This window comes from Crocodylus porosus, unplaced genomic scaffold (assembly GCF_001723895.1).
Source record: "Crocodylus porosus isolate Cpor-Errol unplaced genomic scaffold, CroPor_comp1, whole genome shotgun sequence".
Lineage (NCBI taxonomy): Eukaryota > Metazoa > Chordata > Crocodylia > Crocodylidae > Crocodylus > Crocodylus porosus.
The window spans coordinates 14706872-14730652 of NW_017728947.1; the positions used below are offsets into that span (position 1 = coordinate 14706872).

Here is a 23781-nt window from a genome sequence, read left to right on the forward strand (position 1 = left end):
GTATACTTCGCGTGCCGAGGGGTCCTGGCAACAGATGGGGCCCTCCATACCTCTCAGGATGGAGTCACCAATGACGATCACGCGATGCTTCTTCCTCCTGGCCTTCTTGCCTCCTTCAGCTTGCACGGGATGCGGTGAGTGTGGAGTTGCCTCCTCCCCAGTTTTGTTCTCTCCGTCCTCCTCCTCCAGGGCTTCGTACCTGTTCTCCAGCCGGACTGGAGGAACTGATGCTGCCGTGTCTCGAGCAGCCCTATATAATATATATATTACTATTCAAAATATAGGGCCTGATTCTCACTTCAAATTTATACTAAGGTCCTTTCACCTTAGTTTAGCAGTAGGTATAATTAAACTATGTCAGAGCAACAGGAAAGGGCCTTCATGTAAATGAGAATGGAGGCTTTATCTGTATGAGGCAGTATTATTAACAACAATCTGGGTAGTTAAGCAAAATAATATAAGAAAACAGACCAAACTAATAGCTGGTATAAGTAAGTTGATTGATTTTGACCTAATGTCTTCCCCTTATGACAATGGCTAAATATTTTTAAAATAAAAACAATGCTCAAACAGCCAAATTATACATTCAGTAGCATGTTTGTGGTGACGTGCCGATGCAGCTTAAGTTTCTTGCAAGATCAGACACACAAACTGTATATCAAGAGAAAAGCACAGTCATATATAGAGAGGGTATATTTTACCTTGCGTGCTATGAATATGGCCAACCGGGTCTTTAAAAGATGTTTTATTATTCAAAACAGTAAGGATCGCGTGTTTGACCCTGTCTAAGTGGGTTGTAAAAAAATGAATAAGCAGTGAATTTATGTATAGTATTCCTTCCAGGAGAGAGAAAACCAAAATCTTTTAGTACTACTAATCTCCTGAAGTGCTTTATTAGAGCAAAAGAGGGACAGGAGAGATTTGGGACCAGTTCTATTTTTTAAAGTTATGGGTGCATACTGTTTAGCTTTACTTTTTCCCTGTGTACATAATCTAAGACATCTGTTGGCCATGGTTTGTGGTTTGAAAAACATCCAACATATGCAGCGTGATTTAGTTCTAGATGGACCTGCATGTTTATTTCAGGCACAGCACTGGAATTTGTGTCATAATTAAAGTTATCTAATAGTTTAATATAATATTATTAAATAGTAATTATGTAAAAGACTGTAGTCTAGTCATTGCCAAGCCAGATCAGACAGTGGTTTACCTAACCCAGTATCTTGTCCCTGACAGTGAACCATATACTTAATATGAAAGAAAATGCAAGAAAACCCACAATGACACTGCTATTGGAGAAAAGCAGTATTACTAATGTTATACTTAATCCTAAAGCATCCATATTCTAGTTTAGGGGTTTGAATTACATACTAATAATTACCCCACATTTTGAGACACTGCATGGAATTATCCATGTAACATAAGTAGTTTCACCTTGGAAATAGCAGCTCCAAATTTGGAAATTAAAATAGAAACCTGACAGCGCATCCTTTGTACTCATCTCTGGCAGCTGATAATCATTTGACTGTGCGTATCTGTGCCTGATAAACAGAGCTGTGATGTTCTACTGGACATACACTTATAGTAATATTAGTAATGGCATTTTCAGTGACCAGAGTTCAGCCCACTTTATGTTGGCTTCTTGTTAACCTCCTTCTATTATGCTGTTAATCTAGTTTCAAGCAGAGATAATGGTATGTCAAATGCTGAGAGTGTTTGAAATTCAGGCTCAGATCCCAGCTTTACAAAACAGCCTCTTATAATGGATCAAACCAAAGCCCCCAATTTAAACATCTCTGAACTTTTAAATGCTTAAAAATCTGAATATGCAGCTTGAACGAGCCCCTAATTTCACAAAACTTTATACAACTTAATGAAGAACATTCCTTTTTCAGCTTTTATTATATCACAACACCTGGAAGTATTCTAGGTACCTCACAGAAGCAATTAACCAGAGTCCCAGCCTCCAAAGCATTTAAAATAAATTTATCCATGACTAAATAAGTACAGATCACAAACGCACAAAAAGGAGGTGAAGGAAGAGGAAAAGTAGGGGAACAAAGTATTAAGGTTACTCAGAGGATGAAGTGCACAGGAAATCTTCATCCATTACACTCTAAGTAGGTGAAGGCTAAGTAGGACTTAAATCTATCAAAACATGGCTAGACATTTTCTGCTAGCATTCACACAATCCAATCCACTGATATCTTTAGTTCACTGCTTGTAAGAAGAAATATAGGTAAAATAGGGAATTTTAAACTGTTTCATTTTGGAATAACTGAGATCATCCCAGTAGGTGGAAAAATAGCAAACTAATTGAAGGCTGCATCTGACCCCCATGTAATTCAGATTTAAATTAACAATAAAAACAAACAAACTGGGGGATGTGGGGTGGGGCTTAAACATTATTTATTATTGGACGTCCTGTTGCAAACCTCAGTAGCTGGAAAAGAACCTGTATCTAGAACATGACACACACTCTCTCTCTCTCTCTCTCTCTCTCTCTCTGAAAGAGGTTAAATGTTTTTAGCTTTGTACAACCAAATAAGCAGACACAGTCCACACCCCTGAGGATTTTATAAGTTTAATTCAGACAGACAAAACAATTCAGGCATACACAACACTGGTAAATGTTTTACTCAGAAGTGGTACTTGCCACTTGGAACAGGAAAAGTGGATAGATTTGCAGAACTGTTCTTTTCAGGAGGGATTTGCACACTGTAGAAGCAAGATGCACATGTTGCTTTAGGAGAGGGGAGAGACTTATTTTTATAAAGTTCCTTGTGACAAAAGCTACTAAAAAACTTCTGTTTATAGTCTACAGGAGAGTTGCTAGGGTATATTTCACCTTGCTGACAGTGACAATGTTCATTATTTTTATTTTTGGTCACAAAAATGGAAAAATCCACTCCCATGACAAAAAATCTGAGCACAGTGTTCTTGGGATTAAAACGTATTAGATATAACAGGAAATAGCTACAGCTGCCTTTTAATCTTGTGCCAAGAGAAACTTGTCCCATATACCAATATTTGATCAGCTGTGTGGAAACTAACAACAATTGCAAAGGTCACCAATGTATATTAATACATATTAGTATCTTTTTTAAAATTCATTTGTCTCCAGCCATCTCAGAATCAGTAAATGAACAAAACTGTCAAATGAATAGTTATTTTGAGGAAGAGAGGGTGGAAGAACTAGTCATTTTAGAGTTAAAACAAATGTTTGGCTGCTATGACTGCAACTGCCTGTTACATTCTGAGACTGTAATGTGACCTTTAGGCCATGTTGACATCCTTAATGTACGTAATACACACTATGGTCAATGACATAACTTTTACATACCATAACTAACTCTTCAATTTATTCCTGGCTCTGGGTCATCATCACTCGATGGGATATCTTCCAGGTTTTCAGGCATTGCTGCATACTCATACCACAAAAGGAGCCAGACTGGAGGCTTTACTTTTGAGTGAGGAGTCTAAAGTAGAAAATTAAAGTCAAGTTAATTTTGACATATTTTGTCAAAAATTGATTAAGGTAATGAAGAAAGGAACACCTGGTTCCAGGGATCTAAAACACAGGAGAGCAGGAACAATTTCTGAAGATTTTAAACATATTTCTTCTTAAAACTGCAGAGATTTTTGAGTTAAGAAGGCACTAAAAATGAGAGGGATATTTTAAATAAATGCATTTCATTTGAAAAACTTAAGGAAATCCCATAAACGTTCAGATTTTCAAAGATGCCTAAGGGAGTTATATCCTCAAACTCCACTGAAATGCATAATTCCCTGAAGGTTCCCTTGCAAATTCCAGCTCTACCTTATTCTTATTTGATTAACTATTTCCTTTTTAATAGAACTCTTGAAAAAAATACTTGGATATTTTATTATAAAATTATTTAAATGTCAATGCCTAATAAAGTCAAATTTGTCAGGGTAAACATCTGTCAATTACAGCCTAGATCAGGAGTTGGCACCATTTTGCTGTCCTAAACTAGAGCCTGCAGCCTGGATCCCTGCGGTGGGTTGCAAATCTCTGTCCTCTCTCCCCCTCTCTATGTCCCAGAGCTCAAGCTACCTGTGCTACAGGTACCATACCTCTTTGTAGCGAGGATAGGTACAGGTAGGAGGAAGCAGCAGGAAAAGCTGCAGAGAAGGGTGCTGCAGAGGGGATGGGTGGCTCAGTGAAGCTCCATGCAGCCAGATCCTGTGCTGCCCCAGGCTGGGTTGGATCTTCAGTGCTGCAGCAGGGGGGAGAAAGCCTGGGTGCCAAAGCGAAGGGGCGCGAACACGTGCTGCCCAGCCAGGGCGGGGCATAGGATGGAGCCACAAGTGGCTCATTCTGGGGGGCCTGGGGACAGGGAAGGGTGGCTCCTGCCACTGTCCTCCCGAGCACATGCACGACCCTCCTGAGTGTGCCCCCTGATTTGTGTGTAGGGCAAGGACAGGCTGCTGTTGCAGGCTTTGTCTTGGTTGCCAAGCTTTGTTGCTATGGCACCGCAGATCTTCCTGCACTAGATCAAACCTCTGGCACGGGGCATATAAGTTGCTGACCCCTGGCCGGGACACACAGAAGTTAAAAATGGAAAGTTGATTCTATTCAACTGTTGTCTGGCACTGCAGTATGCACAAAATGTGGCTTGATCTTCTGGTGCTTAAACATGAGAGTGACCTTACTTGGGCGATTAATTGAATTTAACTTGATGCCTACATGAATTCATGGATTTTTCAAATTATCATTTTGAATTTATTTGGATAATTAGCGTAAGAGCAATTCAGATGCTCTACATCCTGCAACTGTGAAAATGTTTATATTGTCCAAATATATGCGTAGTGAAATTTAAGACCTAAGACCACAGGATGAAGCTGAAGCATTAATTGCACTTGAGATTTGCTATTATATTCTTTTCTGTCTTCACATCCGTCTCTCTCAACCAGCTCTGTACAGTGTCCCTGCCTTCTTGGTGCACACAGTCCTCCACTATGAGCTCTTGTTAGCAGCATAGGTGATGTGCAAGTATTGATAGGATAGAGTAACTCTGCACAGTCGCTGCCCTCAACCCCACCACTGCTGGGTGCTGGTTCCAACCAGGTTGCAGCCCCGTGCCTGCCATCAGCACAGAAATCTGTGGAGGGCGTGTGCCCCCTATGCCACCTTGATGTGCTGCCTCTGGTTAGCAGTATCTTCCTGGCTTAGTGATATTGAAAACTTCCATATTCTTCTGGCAAGCATCATAGATATTTGACCTGCAGCAGGTATAAGTTAGCATAGGCTTCATTCCCCTCAAGAGAGCTACACTTACTACCACCTGCAGATTTTCTCTTTAGCATGACAGTGTTTGCAGAATCAGCATTTAAAGCATGAGTTCTCTTTGGATGCTACAATTTAGTTTGGTCTGTTCACTCCAAAAAGATAATAGTAAATTTAGATAACATCCAGAATTGATCCTGATTGTCAAAGAGGAAAGTGTTCTTAATAAAGTTATTTTAACATTAAAAATGCTTGATGATAATGTGGGAATTATTTGGGACAGGTGATGCTTTAATAAAGAACTTTTATTGCAGGATTCCCTGTATAAGTGCTGACTTGAACTGTAAATGAGGTCTGTTAAACAACAAGAAACTCAGAAGAATACCAATATGCAAGCTACAACTTTCATACTGTGGGCACATCTACATGAGACATTTACTGCAGAGTAGATTAATTAGCTCCATAGTAAATGTCACACATCTACATGTGTACCCTTATTAGGCTGGAGTAAAATAATTAACTCCGCTGTAACTATCCTACTGCAGAGTTTTCTACTCTACAGCAGCACAAGTGTTGATGTTGTCTCGGCTGGCTGGGGCATGAGGGTGCTTGAGTGGGGGGGGGCTGTCTGCTGACTGCTCCAACCCAACTTAAAGACCTGGGGGCCTGGGCACACATTCAAGTGGTGCACCCAGGAGCAATAAACTCTGGTGTGATAAGCGCCAGACTTTATTGCATCACATTAATATGCACGTGTAGATGTGCCCTGTCTTACATAAATCTCATTTAATCTGAGACTGTACTCTGTGTGTGTGTGTGTGTGTGGCTGTGTGTCCGTGTGTGTTTGTACACGTGGGGGAAGCTGAAAGCAAAGCAAGATTAATAGCTTAGTATAATTACCTAACATAGTATCTCTTTTCAAACAGATACAGTGTAGCCATTTGATCACCATCAGTTTTCACATCTGTCATTGCTTATTAAACTAAGAGGAAAGGAACTGAAAATATCTTCTGGAGAACACACAAACAAGAAATATCTCAATCAAAAAGGAGATACTTGAAGTTAGGATCTGTCACTCACCTCCCACAACGCAAGACCATTCGTAATTTACTTCACGAATTGGCAAACTGAGGCCATGAACAAGTGTCACCATTTGGACTGGGAGAAAAGCCAAGGAAGAGGGAGGGTAAGCACTAGTTTCCTGTCAGCCCACCCAGGGGTCAGTTGTCAGGGAGACCTATGGGGACTTTGCATGGGAAAATTCTCCTGCTCACCACACCAATCAGCTGATTAGCATGCATGTGCATATTATCTAACCTTGCTATTAGACTTTAGGTAGTGACACTGAAGTCATTAAAATTGCATGAAAATGCTCTTGAAGAAAACATTTATTGAGTACAGCAATTTCCTATTTTAAGCATAAGGCAAGCAGAAAACTTGGTCTAGACTAAGACAACAAAATAAGACCAAGAAGAAGGGCAAAGCGTAGCCTAAGTCAAGACACAACAGAAACTTTGCTAAGTCTAACATAGTCCTGAGGACATAGTGTCTCCCTGCAGCCAGGCATTCAGAAGTTTTCTGGGGGTTTGCAGTGGGTGGAGGTCCCACAGGTTTCATCTTTACCTGCACTTTTATGGGTAATCCATACTCCTTCTCCCTCTTGGTTGCCTTGACAACAACATTGCTTTTTCTACTCAGAATGTTTTCCTGGGCTGGTTTTCATCCCTCTCAGGCTGTCTCTTGGTTCTATAAGATCCCTAGCTTTCACAAGTTTTGTCATGTTCATGGTATGAATGTTTACAAGGTGTTTAAAAGGTGCCTACTAGGGCTGTGTGATGCTTCGGCCGCTGATTCAATTCAGTGGAGATTTGGCCGCTGAATCTCTAAATTCAAATCGAATCAGGAGACCCTTTAATCTCTCCAAATCAAATCAGAACCCTCCGAATCAATTCAGAGAGATTTGGAAACATTCAATGATTTGGTCATAGACACAGCTGTAAATGTTTTTTCTACATACCTCAAGGTACCAAGCGGCTTGTGAAGCTGAGATGCTGGGGCAGATGGAGTGTCCCATGGGCGTGCGGGGGGTCCCCAGTGCACTTGGTAGCAGACCCGGAAGTGGACCAGAAGCACTTCCGGTCCACTGGGGAGCATGCCAGGGGTCCACCCTGCAGCCCCTTGGCTCAGTGATTGGTGCTTCCTGGGTCTGGGGGGCCACCTGGAGTCCTCCCACAGCTGATCGCCAAGCCGGGGGGCGACACGCACTCAGCGGCAGACCTGGAAGTGAACTGGAAGTCCTTTTGGTCCACTTCTGGGTTTGCCACCAAGCACATGGGACCCCCTCCTCCCCGCACTCCTGTGGGATGCTTGATCTGCCCCACCATCGCAGCATACATGAACTGCGCCTGGTACTTTGAGGTATGTAGAAAAACATTTAAAGCTGTTTCTATGGCTGAATCACTGATTCTCTGAGTCAGGATTGAATCTTCAGATTCAGATTTGGCAAATCGAATTGGGGACAGTGAACCGAATCAATGAATTGAATCGCTGCCCCTGATTCGGGCTGAATCTGAATCAAATATGGCCTATTTCGCACACCCCTACTGCCCACTTTGAAATGTAGCCCTCTGGTTCCTTAGGCCCTATCAGTGTTTACTGCCCATTTAAGCAGTATGGCATGTAGTCTATTCAACTTCTTTTCTTGCGTGGCACATGGGGGGGGTAGACTTTCATGGAACAAGGAAGAATGCTTCCACCTCTCCCTGCACTGTTTCTGTTCTTCTTTGTAGCTCTCAGCTGGGACACATGTATGCTTCAGCTTCTGGACTATATTTCTAGCCTTGTTTGTGGCCTAAGATGCTCAAACCAAACTCCCAGATGAAAGGTGGCTTGAAACCAGTGATGGATGAGAAAATTGGACAAAACACAACTTCTGATTAGATCTTGTCAGCAAGCAATATTTTGAATCAAAGACGAAACAAGCATGAGGTGACTATTAAAACAAAATCACATTTATATGACAAATGCGGTGGCCAGAAATGTGTAATAAAACGTCAGCTCTTACCAGTAATAAATAGACCTAGCCATTTAAAAAAACACACATTACATGGTAGAATTTGCATTTAAAATTGCTTTGTTACTCTGTACCGAGTCTATCATAGTCTGGGGGCTTTCTAAAGACAACATACAGTCCTTCAGCTTCAATCTCTTTCACTGCTCAGGAGCTGCAGATAGGACTCAGGAGGAAGCTGTGACCCCTGACTACAGCATCAGTCTTTACACACAAAAGGCTGCATATGCATTAGTGCTGCTAGCTAAATCAAACCTGGCCTCAGAGTCAGAGTCCCAGTTCCAAATACACAGGCCTTTTTTTTTGCGTGTGCTTAAGGGGAATCTCATTTAGTTGCAGTAGTGAGTAGGGCTGCTATTTTTAAGACAGCATCCATTATTATAGTACTATGATGCACATAGACAGTGAGCTCAGTTTACTGCACACGCATCTGCCAAGACAGGAAGGATTCCAAGTTAGAGCAGAAAAATAAACTGAAAGGAGACACAAAGTCAAATAGCAGGAAGGCTTATTGGAAAACGTTAATAAAATTAATGCTGAGGGGCAAAAAGCTGACTCCATTAACAACAGTCCATTCATAGCATCTGAAGAAGTAGGCTGTTTCCCACAAAAGCTTATGCCTCTTTCAACCAGTTAGTCTCTCATGCTATTTACAGACATTCAGGGAGGTTGGGGGAGGTGAGATCATATTAAAAATGGTCACCCGATCTTAGTTTGTCCAGATGCAGACCTTAAACTTAGCTTCGTAGTTAGGCTGATCTAAGTGTAAACTGTACAGAAGTTCAGGAAAGTTAGACTGGGCAAAAAATGGCCAACCCAAACTAAATTAACCATACCTTTGAGATAGTCTAACTTAGATTGGGTCCAGCAAGACAAATCTAAATGAATTTCTGTACATATTCCCAGCCCAGCTCCTGGTCCCAGCCCTGGGGGTGCACTTTTCCTACCCCTCCCCTCCCATCGCACTGGGCTATTTTTATCTCCTTGGTTCCTCCCCCATGGATCAGCTAGACACCCTGATCCTGGCAAACCACTCCTGGTACTAGTTTTACCAGTGTTTGCTAGAGCTGGCAGCCAATGCAAGTCAGTCAGTGTGGAGGGTAAGCAGTATTGAGGGGGTTGGTTCACTAAGGGGGGGGATTGTTCTACTAGGGATGGGTGGTATCAGAGGGTTAAAAATAGCTCCTGGTCTGGGATGGAAGAGTCCCCCACCCCAATCCAGCCAACCCCTGCAACCCTGCAGAGCCATAAACCTCCAGGCCAGCCCCCTCCAATTTGCTCACTTCTTCCCCCACGGACTTATTTTATTCAGCCTCCTGGGACCAATGAATGCTGGTAAAAATGGCTCTGGGATCAGTTTGCAGGATTGGGTGTAGTTTGGCAACTTCAGGCGGTGGCTGGGAGGGTCTGGGGGTTTTAGCAGATTTGGAGAACCTGCTATACACCCTCTGATCCTGGCAAATGCTTCCAGACCACACCAACCCCCTGTGGTCTCTGCTAGCCCACATGATCCTCACAAATCTCCATGTGGAGCCCACTGGGTCCTGATTCCCCCAAGCCACACTATGGACTCTGCTAGCTCTGCAATCCCTCCAACCTGCCATGGACCCCACTAACACTCCTGATCCCTCCCAAAGCCCCTGGTAGCCCCCATCCCAATTTACCTTAGATCAAATGGCCATTTAAAAGCAGATCTAACTCCTCTTAAACTTCTCTGAATGTCTGTACATTAGATGCCACCCATCCCCTGCCTCCTGACTTCAGACAAACATGGCTAACTACTCTCTCTCTCTCTGTTAATGATATACTGTTCATTTTGTATTCATATACTGGACATTTCACTGTTCAATCAGTAAGGTGGTTGAAAGGACCAAACATACTTTTGCTATCATTTAAGCAAAGGAGGAACAGTCAATGTGGAGAATTGAGTCTAAGATTAAGCAGCCAAATGTAAAGTTTTAAGGTTCTCTGCTGTGAAAGCAAACATGAAAGATACTCTAATGTTTAACATATATTCCAATAAACTAACATGTTTAAAAGTCAATCATAGAAAGAAATTACTTAAAAAATAGAGGAAATTTAACTTTGGAGTGTCCTTATTCAATTATCAATTAAGAAAAATTCAGCACATGAAAAACACCCAAGGATGATAATTTGCTGAATGAGGGTCTGAATTCTGAGTTCAATTTTACCTTACACAGTAGCTCGAATTCTGGCACTGGGCCATATCATACAGGCAGTGAGCCAGGAAGTAGGTGAGAGAGTGATCCTTAACATGAACGTCAGCATAAACAGGGAACTAGTAGATCCATGGCAGTGTTCTGACCCTCCAAAGTGACCGCAGGGTAATCATAAACAGACAAAATATTTAAATGATCATGAACGTGAAAAATGAGAAATGTGGTGCAGTTACTCACACAGAGTCCAAGATTACAAGATGAAAAGGCAAAAGAACTATGTTTGGACAAGATCGCAACATTTTTGTGTGTACATGTGCTTTTTTGCAAAGTATCAGATACAAATAATTATGGGTGCAGAACGTGACACTAAGTTTTTAACATCTGGTCCTGTGTTCGATAGCTGTTTATGATTTTATTGCACAAGTACTGACCCACAAAGTAGAGATGCCAAAATATTTTATTGATCAGCATAATTCTAAAGTACTAAAACATGGGTTTGCTTATTTTTATCAGTAAAAAATTCTGTTAAAACATCATCATGTTTTGGATATGAATGAGAGGTCAGTAATATGACATTGCGGTATCAGTGCTTACAAATACCAAACTCTGAATTAAAAAAAATTCCATCTTATGTGGTGCCACAAGAGAAGAAGCAAATGGCAAGGTACTCTGTGCTCTATAAATATGTCCCATGATAATGGATCGCCTTCTTCCAAGGGAGTCTGATAGTTCATAGAAGGGGATTACAAGTGTTGAATGATAGAGGAAGTGTTGTTCTATAGGATTTTTCCCATAGAAAGTCTGGAGAATTTCTCTATGTTGGGGAATCTACACAGAAAACGGGCTGGGATTCCTTCAGCATAGGGAATCTCCTGCCACCGGTAGAAAGCTTCCTTGTCCTGCCCCATGCCTACCCATCTCTCTTGCTGCCCCTCAAATCTCATGCTACTCTTACTTCATGTTCTCCCTGCCTTTTCTACCTGCTTCCTGACCCTGAATCTGCTCTCTCATTCTCTTTTATCTTGCTGACAGTAGAAACCCATGGCCCCTGCAAATTCTATGCCTCTACACCAAAGGACTCTTATACAGTCTCTTCATCCACATCCAACACAAATCTGACTTTACAATTAACACTCCTGTGTGGATTTTCCTTTTAATTTGGAACGCTTTGTGTTAATGTTGCTCAGATGCATTTCCCATCAATACAAATACTAAAAATTGAGATCAACTCATAAGTCATCATTAACATGTAGAGGAAGCTCAGTTTACATGCTTCATACCCCAACCCCACAACACAATATCCACAAAAGTCTCAGTCTACTCACCTCTGTAACATAATCCCTTTTTGTTCTAACCCCACTCGCCAGATAGACTCATGTTTATTTGATGCATGTGCAAGTCAGATGCACATCTCACCTCTGATTTTTTACTGCTTAATTGAAACACAAAATTAAGTACATATATAAGATACGACTGCTTTTGTGAGTTCAGCTAAAGGTGAATAATGATACTTTATGATGTGAAAGCTCTGGTTTCTTAACATTATTATTATTTAAGGTTTTAGTACAATAATTATGTCTCTCTGGATTATTTAAGAGTTTAGTACTAGGTCTCTGGATAAGGTACATACATGGAAGTTGGCATGAATGAAAACATTGCTTTAAAATCTGATTTCCTCAGTTTCTGGTGTGGAGGCATTTGAGTTAAATTTGCTCAAAACACAAGCCTTTGGTGTAGTAAATATATACATATACACAAGAACCCACTGGTTTTAATACATGATATTTGGGGATTTTTCTTCATCCCATGGCTAGATGGTGCAAGATATAGTAAGATCTTTATTCTGTGGGTATTATAGAGTAACTATACACCCTTTTATAGTAAAGGTGATTTTTTTTCCTTGAGACGTGTATTTATTACAAGATGGTTAGCATACATAAGTCATGAAACATACATAAAATAGTTAAAATAACCTAGTTACAAAATAAGAAGTGTACATTTTCAAAACCCTAGGAAACAATGGGATCAGTATTTTACAAAGTACATATAAAAGTACTTCATATACAAAGAAAAATACAAATGTGCAAATACCATTCTCACAGGTGGATATTTATCAATTGAAAAATGCTAGAAAACTCCTTCATTCCTTCGTTTTGAAATTTCAAATGTATTAAAAACAGCTACATTTCCTACTCTGTGTACAATGTGAAATTTGAATTATTTTGTCAAAAGAGGAACAATGGTTAAAAAAGGACAACTCATTTAAGAACTCAAATCTTAAAAATGAAGTCAGTTGGGTTAGTTTCTATTAAATTACAAGTAAAATGTCTAGAAAAAAACAGAAAATATTAAATCATATATACAAACTCTCTGAAATATTAGTTTGCTATTTAACATATTAACATTTCAAAACAAAAAAATGGGTTAGCTTTCTAAAGACATCACAATGTCATCACAAGTTGTAGCATGTAAACCACTATCAATTTTGGGCTACATAAAAAAAACCAACATTCCTCAGAGATTTTAAATTGAACACATACAATGTTATCAAATGTAAAAATCTAAAAACCGTCTTCCAATTTATGTGCAAAAATGTTTTTAAAGTATCAAATCACAACACATCAAATCCAATTATGTACATATTTAATAATTGTAAATGTTGTTAACTAGCTACTATTGTTCTGCTATAAATAACTTACCTCTGTCCTTCAAAATGTCTGCATTTCAAAGATTTCAGTGCAAGTGCTTGCTTTATTGTTTAGTGCATTATCACTGTGTTATTTTTTTTTTAAATTTTACAGTGAGCAGAACAGCACATAAATTAACACATACAACTTCATGGAGAGAATTTCTCCTACAAAAGTCAGTTTGTGACCAATTTCTTCTTGCTATTGTCATCTATTGTCCTATTGTAGATAAACACAGAATTGAAATGCCATAAATTAATAGTAAACTTCTTGGTAGAGAAAAGGGTTTGAAAGCAGCTAGAAGATTCAGAAGAAACCTTTCTTTGAAAATAAAATATTAGATTTCACTTTTTGGTCTTAAAAAAAAAAGAAGTGTCCAACACATTTGCCAATCTGGTATGCATGTCACTGAATTAAAAAATGTAACTATTTTTTCAAAACTGCAGAAATGGTTCCCCATATACTTGACTACGCTGAAAACAAGACTGTTTAGGTTTGTTACTCTTACATAAACCTGGTGAAAATACAACTCTACTTGAAGGAAAATATCTACAGTTGATACTGGACAAGTTAAAACTGGACAATTTGAGCAACTCTGTAATTAGAAAAACAGTTTCTGATGGTAGATTAATTCCTGTGCAATACAGCAGGCTCATTTAGCTAGGAGACATACTGGAAAGAACAACACTACAGCTAATTGGGTTATTAATTCAAGAGGTCCTCCCTGATGGAGAAAAAATATAGTTATAGTGGTTATAATATTTAAACAGATGATACTTCAACATATTATGAGAATTTATGGCTGAAATGAAAAGAAGGTTTGCTTGCTCAGCAGTAGCATTTAAGAAAATATCTTCTTATACAATGAGGTGCTGAAAGCATTTCTTTCCTACAGTCGGCAGTGGAATGGTATTCCTTGTTACGCATCTGAAATACAGCTCTGGATTTTGTCCATCCATTGCTGAGCGCTCTGTGCATCTTGAGCACAGAAATTGTACACACGTTTACTTGTCTTGAGCTGTAAAATGGAAATAGAGTATCAGATAGAAAAATAAACAGATAAGATACAGTAAGTAATTCACAACTTTTTTTCATATATATTATATCCAAACTGTTCCTTTTTTGTTATAATAAACAAAGGTTCTGAATTTTCACTGTGCATTCAGAATGACGACTATTTGCTAGGTTTGCAACAGTTTTTCTCCTGTAACTCTTCAGCAGGCAGCACAAAAACATTAACAAAAGAGATGTCTCTAAACAAAAGCCAGTAGAGTAAATGTACTTACATCAAAAAACGCTTTTTCACTAGCATGCTTTGGAGCTCCAATTGTTGGGGAAGTGGGAATCACTGTTTCTACTTCTGCAAGATCTATGTGTCCCTTACAGCTTGTGTCTTCACCAGAGTCATAATATCTCAGCTAGGGCACAAGAGAGGGAAAACCACATGCAGTTTCCAAACAAATCAACAAACAATATGCCTTTTAGGGCCAGAACTTCATGTTTGTTCTTGCTATGCTTGGCACAATCTAGGAGCTGAAAGATGTCAGCAGCAATTGGCACTAAGGGGCTTCACCCAAGCTGCGCTGTGGTTGGGCAAAGGGAAGAAGCAGCCGCAGCAGCTGGGTTCTAGTGCTGGCCCATCTTAGATCGGATCGCTGGATCATTCTGGCTCATTGCTGGAAAATGTTCCTGATGGCTGATTTAGAGGATTCTGAGGGTGGACAAAATTTGGTTGGTTTCCAAACCATCTTTGCATGACCCAAATCCTCATAGACAACTGGCTGCTGGGCTGGTTCTGATGCAGAATTTGCAAATGTTGGAGTTTGGCTGAGTGACGTAAGCCCTTAGGTCCATTCCCACAGTTGCATCACTAGGTGGTAGGGATGTTTATGACACCCCTCTGTTGAGGGAGTTTTGTAGTTGGCACAGGAAACACTGGGGGAATCCTCAAGGCTTCGTAGTCAAAAAGCCTGAGGGCGAACTGATTCAATCCATGTGGGTTTCTCTAAGCTGCGTAGACTGGATCAGGAGAGAACAGACACACATCTCTCCTCTGTGGGAGGGAGCAAACAAATGCCTGCGCTGGCCAAGACCAGAAGCTCGAGGTTACTCTCTGCTTGCCAGACGTTGCTGAGGGCAGCTGAACATCGCAGAGCTGGGGCCCTCCTCGATTGGCTGTGGAGTACATGCCCCCAACCCTTTGCTGTCATCATGCACCCTCCCCACGCTGAGCCCTAGGCTGGAGTTGGGCAGGGAAGGGAACTGGCTTCAGCTCTGCCAGACCACGGCCCCTCTGCCCAGTTTCGGCTTCTGGCTGGAGCAGGCAGGGGGGGTGTAGCATGCCAATGTGGACACTAGGCCTCTGTGAAGCGGCTAGCATTCGCTTTGGATTCGGATTTGGCTGATTCAGGGGACAGTGATTCGATTTGGTGATTCAAATCACTCCCAAATCGATTTGGCCGTATAATTCAGAGATTCGGTTGATTTGGCAGCAGCCGAATCTCTGAATCAAACAGGTCCTGTCCCCTGCCCACTCTCCGAGCCCCGCCCGTCCCAGCTCTTTGAAAAAAAAAAAGCCCACGCCCACTGGCTGCTGCTGGGCAGGAGGTGATCCCCGCTGCCCACACCACGTGGGGGGCTCTGCCACGAGCCTCCTGACCCCCACCCACTCCCGTAGTCCCTCCCGCCCCAGCTCCCAGCCCTTAAAAAAATAAAATCAAATAAAAACCCCAACTCACTGGCTGCTGCCTGGTGCGGGGGCAATCCCCGCTGCCCCCCACTGCCCTGAGGCCACTGTAGCAGTTGGTGAGTTTGGGGGTTTTTTTTTTTAAAGGGTTGGAGCTAGAGCAGGTGGGGCAGCTATGGGGGGGCTAGAAGAGAGGGCAGGGGTTGGGAAACTTGTGGCAGAGCCCCCCCATGCAGTGTGGGGCAATAGGGGGCAGTGGAGATCGACCCCCAACCCCTGCCTGGCAGCAGCCGGTGAGTGGGGGCTTTTTTTTAAACAACCAGGAGCTGGGGAGGGCAAGGCAGCCATGCAGGGGCTGGGACAGCAGGCAGGGTTTGGGGGGGTGCTCAGGGGGGCTGGGGCCTGGTGGGGGTCCCCCCATGGTCCCCTCTCTCTTCCACAAGCCTCCCCTGCTTTGTCCCCTACTTACCAGCACAGAATCTGGGTCCAGCTCCCTGCTGCAGCCAGCGGGGGACTGCCTGAATTGCCAAAGCTCTCCAAATCTTTTTTGAATCAATTCAGAGAGCTTTGAATCGATTCAGACCTTTTAATTGGTCCCCTAATTTGATTCAGAGATTCAGCCACCAAATCAGGCCGAATCTCCTCTGAATCGAATCAGCATATGAAGCTCTGAACAGGCCTAATGGACCCTAATGGACCTTAGGGTGTGCAAAGCCCTGGCTCACCCAGCAGGAAGCCCGGAGCTGGCAGGGGGAATCAATATGGACCCTGAGAGAAGTATTTGTGTTGGGTGTCCCCATGCCCCCTGCCCCACCCTAGCTCTGGGCTGCACACTGGCCAAGCTGGGGCTGTGCAGATCCTAAGGGATGGCTCCCCACACCTCTCTGACCAGTGTTCTGGCAAGCCAGGACTGTGTGACCCAGAGGGAAGCATCTATGTTGGCTCCCCGTGCCCCCCTGCCCACCCCTGCTCTGGGCTGCGTGCTGCCTGGAGCTGGGAGCTGCAGCTGGGCAGAGGAGCTGTGCGGGAAGGTCTGTGACAGCTCAGGGGTGAGGCCAGTTAGGCACTGGGCTGGATCAGCAAAACGTGAGTCATGCTACAGTGGGCTGCTCTACAAGAGGGAATGGGAGTTGCAGGGAGCTGCAAAGCATCTTGGGATGGTAGAGGACTGCAAGCTAACCTGAGTCAGGAGGGGATCTGAGACATTCAATAGATCAGTTTAACCTAAATCAGTCAAACCTGATACTACTTCCCATCCAGGTTTATCTTAAACTGGGTTTGGCCATTTTGAAGCCAGCTCATGTGTTCTGAACTTATGCTCTGTTACAGGTTTAAGCCGGTTTCCAATCACTTATACTGATTCATGCAGGGCTGGACTTGCTGCTCTTAGGATGGCTCTGTATAGAAGAAAACAGCAAAGCAGCAAAAGTAGAAGCTAGTTTTTAGAATGCAGAAGGACAGGTGACAGGATTCGTGATTTCCTCTCATGATTTTCATTCGTTATTGCACTGGAAACTAAGTCTCTGGACAGGTGTTCAACTGCAGCACCAAGAAAGTTCTGAGAAAACATGTTGAGAAGGGGAGCATATAGGTGGTCCAGCGCCCTGGCTGCAGAGTTACACATTCACCTCAAAGGTGAGCTCTTCAAACAGGGGGCAATAGGGGGCTGCTCCTTGGGCTCCCCTTGGACCAGGGTAGGGGGGCTGGCTGTCAGTGATCAACTGGCACCTACTGAGAAGCAGCAACTGCAAAGGACATCCCTCTGCCCTGCAGAGGGGCAGGGTTGAGAACTGCTCTGCTCTCCTCAAATCTACCACCCTTTGTGCTGCCACAGTTTGAAACCCAGTTCTTGCCAGGGCTTTTGAAGTGGCAGTAGAAATTTCCTTACTGTAACGCTAACCCCAAACCCATTCCCTCACCCTGACTACTCTACTCCAGATGGCACGTTTGGGGGGAGGGGGGGACGGAAAGGAAGGGGATGAAAAAGGTGACTGTAAAGGTGTTACAGTTGGGACTAGGAAACTCCTCTCTCCAGAGAAGTTGCTGTTCAAAACAGATACCACTCGGTAGTGGAGTCATCACAGTATTCTCCTCACAAACCACTTGAACACCTGTACACTCTCTTTTTGGGTGCTAAAAGGGAGTATGTCTTGCTGGAAATGCAGCACCTATCCATAACTTAGCAAAAGGCTACCTCAACTTGCCTTGCACCAAAGAGTTAACAGAAGCATTTATGCCCTGTATTGTTAAGGACGGAAAGTGATCATCAAAAATTCAAATATAATTTTAGATAATTATAAACTACATATAAAACTGACATGTTTTCTATACTGTACTTAGTGGTTTAATGTAGTTTTTCTACAAAGATACTATGATTTCAATGATAACTACCCTAAAAATTAGTTTCAATACCAAAATAGTTCCACAAAAGAAAATCTGGTATTTGCAAGCTAAAAAAAGACATTCCTGTGAACTGGATATAAGTAGTAAAGACAAAACCTCCCATTAAAGAAGAGACTGTACTTCTAAATTGAATTTACTTCCATTTGTCCCTTTTACTTACATATTTATGTTACATGGACAATACTCCTTATGTGTTTTGGATAGACACAAATTATTAAAAAGCAAGGCCTTTTATATATGAAGGAAAAGAACCTATCTTCATGTACTCTGAGGAACCCAAGTATTAATCACAACTAGTTAATATTTTTAAAGATACTGAACTAGGACATATTCAACACAATTATAATGATATCAATAATTGGGCATTTAAGGAGCTATCAAAAACAACATATTTGAGTGAAATTCTGGCTGTATTAAAGCCAAAGACAAAATGAATATTGTCTTGTCAGATTTTAGGGCCAAGCTATCCTTTGTTCTCAAAATATGAAAACAATTTAGCACAAAAACTCCATTAAATTATCACATATGCAGGTTGCTATTGCATTACAAGCATCTATAACAGCTCAGTGGATCTTTGTGCCAGGACAATTTAGCTAAAAAAATTATCCACAGTGTATACTGTACTCTAACCCATCTTTATACGGTAGGCCTCAAACGCGAAGTGCTCTGAAAACCAAGAAGTGGTAAAATGCCTGGTTTGGGAGCATAAAGTAATGACTGCAATTTGCACGGGAGTCTTAAACAACTTTGACAAAGGTAATTCTACAGCATACGTGGAAAAGCTGGACAATGCCACAGAACTAGCTCAACAAGGCAGAGGTGTAGCAAGCTCACTGAGCACCATGGCTGGGGTGGGGGGATGCAGGGTATGCCAACCACTGTAAGCAGGCAGCAGTGGGGGACATGGACAAGGGGAAAAGCTATTGCTTTTGGGCTACTACTGCCACTGGTGCTGCTGCTGTAACAGCAGCAGCTCTGCTTTGCCAGCAGCAGCCCTGTGTTGGGGCTCCCTAGTAGCCAACCCTGGTGTCCCTGTTTGCTCCCCCTCTAACCATGATACATACATATTGGGTGCCGGGTTGTGCAAAGACTCTCTGGGGAGAGGCAGCACCATTCTGCTGACTCTACTCACACCCTGCCCTGCCCCACCCCCCACATGCAGTATTTGGTATAGTGCTGCCCTGTCTGGTTCCTATGGATGAGCAGGGGCAGCATAGAGCTGTCCCCTACAAGGCTATAACTCCATGGAGGCAATTCAGGTGCCCCGGGGAGTCTCAGCCATGGAAGTCTTAGGCTGGTGCCCTGCTCACCCTACCCTAGTTATACCACTGCAACAAGGGCCCAACTCTTCCGGAACTGGCATCCTTTAAAAAAACGCTCCTGTAAGGGGAATATCTTCTGCTGTAAATGCCTTGAAACAAAGGGTTTGTGCTCAACAAACAGACCACTGCCAGATCACAGTGTCTTTTTAGAATGGTACACCAGATAGTGTTACCTATGTTTTTAAAAAAAAACCCAGAAGCTTTATATGAAGGAAGGTATATCAGCCACACACATGCTACAAACTCATCTACCCACCCGCCCACCCACATACATATTCATACAGATACCTATATCTACATATCATCTGCAAACAGTCACTACTGCATTATTGTCAAACTACTAAATATGCTTAATAAGTAAAATGTAACAGGTTATTAAGCTAAAAATCTAGTTTCTGAAAATTTTACCTGGTGTTTTGTCACATCCAGTACAAACCAACGGGGTTTCCAACCTTTTAACAGAGCTCCTCTTTTGTAAAGTGTACCTTCAAATGACCTTAAAAGGTAAGGAGATCAGAGGTGTTACCAAAAAGATTTAATACGTGAATGTTGATTTTATATCCTGAACTCCATGGCACATAGGACAAACTGAATTTTTTCAGTCACCACTTTTATTTAGCATTTTATTTCAGGTATAAACATAAATAAGATAAATCACTCAGTGCTGTGGGCCCACTCAAGTACACCATAGTTACTTCTGGGATGAGACAGCTGTAGACTGCCTCATATACACCTCATTTTACTTTTAAGTATTAACAACATGATTATTCTGATTTGAAGGTAGAGAAAAGGGACAAAATGCAACTCAGCATAATCAAAAACTGTGACTGGCAGCAAAAAAGCAGCAGAAAACTTAAGGTATATAGGATCATAGGAAATTAGGGCTAGAAGGGACCTCACAAAGTCATCTATCTAGCTCCCTGCTCAGTGCAGGTTCACCTCTGACTGTTGGCGACACGTAGGGGGTGCATGCAGGTGCATGTGCACCCCAAGCTTGGTGGTGCATCCCCTGCAAAAAGTGCTGCCAACAATGCTGGTGGTGCCTGTGGGCAGTCGCCACTCGCCACCCCTCTCCATCGACATCATCGCCACTGGCCGCCATTGCTGCTGCTGGTGGTGTCTGCGGGTGGTCACCGACTGCTGGTTGGCACTTGCCCTTTTCTAACTTTTCTAGGTAGCCTGTTCCAATGCTTGACCACCCTCATAGTCAGAAATATATCCATAATATCCAACTTAAATTTCCCATGATGCACTTTGAGGCCATTGCTCATAACCCCACCCCCTACAGCCACCGAGAAGTCTATCTTTTCCTCTTTAGAACTGCTCTTCAGGTATTTTGAAGACATCAAATCTCTTCATAGTCTTCTCTTGCTCAGCGTAAATAACGCTAGTTTTTGCAGCCTTTCCTCATAAATCATGTTTCCCAGGACTCTAATAATTTTTTATACTCTTTGTTGGCCTCTTTCCAAACTGTCCACTTCTTTTTCGAGGTGTTGGGCCCAAAACTGGATGCAGTACTCCACATGAGGCCTCACTAGCACCAAATTAAAATTCAGTTTTTAAACTGAGGGTGGACAAATGCACATTTCTACTATATTCCTCATCATTATATCAGCTGTTTGATTCCTTGAATTTATCTGACTTTAATAGTATGAAATATAGTAGTAAATTGCTAGCCTACTGAAGATAAGGTTTCAGAATGATCCAGCAATTACCCAGTTTACCTATTTTCATCATGCCTTGATGTGAACTGATTGTATAATGTGGTTGCTCTTCTGTCCACTCCATTAGAGGGAGTAATGCTCATACTTTGTTCTTCACCCAGTCCACTGTCAGGAAGATGCAACAAAGACCTCTTCTGATAAGAATGGAGATTAGCAGATAATATCCCTGAGGACCCAGAAGGATGTCTCCGAAGCTAAAAAGAAAAATGTACACTTCAGCTAAGGATTTTAGACATGTTTCGAACAGAATAGCTCTCTAAAACTTGATTACCTGATGAATTAACAACCAAATTATCAAATGAATACATTACCAAAAGTATTTCAGCCAAAATTTCCCCAAATCCACAACTCTTCTTGCTAATCCACATTGTCCATTATTAGCACAGACAGCTAGCTATACAGCTTGAATAGCCAAAAAATGAAGTTAGTCTCATCACCAAGACCTAATTATTTTTCCAAAATATACCATATGATATCTCCTTATACACAATGCTATTATTATTAACAAAAGCTATTCCAGTAAAATAAATCTGCAAAGTATATTTTTAAATATGTGTCATATTCATTAACTGATTAATGAATATGACACATTAACTCATATAACTCATTAATGCTTCTTCCAGCCATTAGTTAGAATTAGTAAGAAGTTATTGTTTATTCATTCCACTCATTCATAAACATAATTCAACAGTGACTCAAAAATAGTCTGAAGAATACAGAGGCCAACATTTAAATTTTAATTGCACAAAGCAAGCTGTATTGATTAGCTCTTGGTGAACTGCTTCATTTTAGAATCCCCTTTTATACAAATCTACATTTAAAGGTCATGTCCTTTGATACAGAGGATCTTCCAGCTTTACTCTGAGTGTTTTGACTAGTTATTAGATAGCAGCACTAACAGCAAATGGATAACTGAATACTTGAAAAATAAAGAGTTGCTAAACTGAATACTTGAAAAATAAAGAGTTGCTAAACCTTTATTTTTAATTCTGAGATTCCTGGCAAGGATAAAAGTGACCACAAAGAATGAAGAATGTGTCAACCTTTTTGCTACAGAAAAATTCTGACTTCACATGAACTGCACATTACAGATGACTCCTGTATGCACATTTAAAAGTACTTGCTCCCAGAGATTACTATGAACTTAAAGAACTAACTGGTTTTCCTGCACCTACAAGTAAACAGTTAAATACAGCCAAACCAATCTTTTTGGCAAGCATACCAGTGTAAGCCACACCCCTTCCCTAATCTGATGTCTTTTTTTCTGCCTCCTCCCCACTCTGCCATGTGCCAAACACAGAAGCAGCCTCTGCCACAGGTTGGCCACCTCTGATTTAACAGGTCGTCAGAAAACTGCCCTGTAATTCTGCTTCTCGGATCTGAATTTATAAACTTTTATGCTTTAACTCCTTTGCACAAAGTTAGCAGAATTCTATCGGTTTCTGGAGGTCAGTGGCAGCAGAGTAAAGGATATGGCAGGCAGGATGTCCGTTACTGGACATTGTGTATGGTTCCCAAAAGGCACAGCTATTACCCTCACGCATTCCAGGCGGGATGTGGTATGATATCAAACAATGGTATGCCTTGTGCCCACAAAGATCAAAGTAATTTAGAAGCTGTGAGAGTCACACCAATCTTGCACTAAAAATCTAGGAGTCAAAAGTGAGAATCCTTGCGGATGGTACTTTTAGAGAGTCTGTTCGCAGTGTTATTTTACAGAACTACACTGTGATGTAGTGCTTTATAAAGTGATATGCTAAAGCACTGAGGTCAACCTTTTTGGCAGTTATGTCTCAGAATTAACTCAGAAGGACCCTTCCAATCTCTTTCCCCTAGTTGATCTGTTCCTTTGCTTTCTGCTCCCTGCCCCATGTTTCTTGACCAAGCTGCTGCTCTTGTGTCTGCTCCTTGCCCTATCTACCACTGTTCTGTTAGTCCACCTCTCAGTCAGCTGTATGTCACACACAGAGGCTGCTTGTGCCACCTGTGACACCCGTTCAACAGGTTGGCCAACCTGTGCTAGGAAGCAGAGTAGCAGATTTTCAGATTCAGTAGTTATACTCTTGAACGGCACCTATTTAATGAAAAGTATACATAGTGATTTTAAATAACACCATGCTTTAAACAGATGGGCTGCAGCCACACATGCAGGCACATGAGCTTGCAGCAGCTCAAATAGAAGCAGTGCAAATTTGTGCTGGAGCTTTTTGCCTTAGCACACATGCCTGGACATGCACTTTGTTGTGGAGCAAATTGTACCACCTGGGGCAAAATAAGCCTGCTTGGCTTCTCCCGGATTTGCAGCCAGGGGGAGCTAGAGCCCAGGGCCAGCACCTGTGCTGGCTCCTGCACTATAAATTTCATAGACATTAGGGCTGGAAGGGACCTCAGGAGATCATCGAGTCCAGCCCCCTGCCCAAAGGGCAGGAAGTCAGCTGGGGTCATAGGATCCCAGCAA

General features: G+C 42.0%; 1 protein-coding gene across 4 annotated transcripts in view; it reads right to left on the reverse strand.

Moving 5' to 3' along the window:
* Nucleotides 1–10940: 10940 nt before the first annotated feature.
* SBF2 (SET binding factor 2) overlaps nt 10941–23781 on the reverse strand; it is a 489875-nt gene continuing 477034 nt past the window's right edge. For all 4 annotated transcript variants that reach the window (XM_019551418.1, XM_019551417.1, XM_019551415.1 and 1 more), the window contains 4 exons: nt 21324–21517; nt 20008–20095; nt 14475–14606; nt 10941–14206 (listed from right to left, as the gene is read on the reverse strand). In XM_019551418.1, coding sequence (XP_019406963.1) covers nt 14108–14206; nt 14475–14606; nt 20008–20095; nt 21324–21517 — 513 coding nt within the window. In that variant the 3' untranslated portion in view covers nt 10941–14107. The remainder of the gene's footprint in view (nt 14207–14474; nt 14607–20007; nt 20096–21323; nt 21518–23781) is intronic.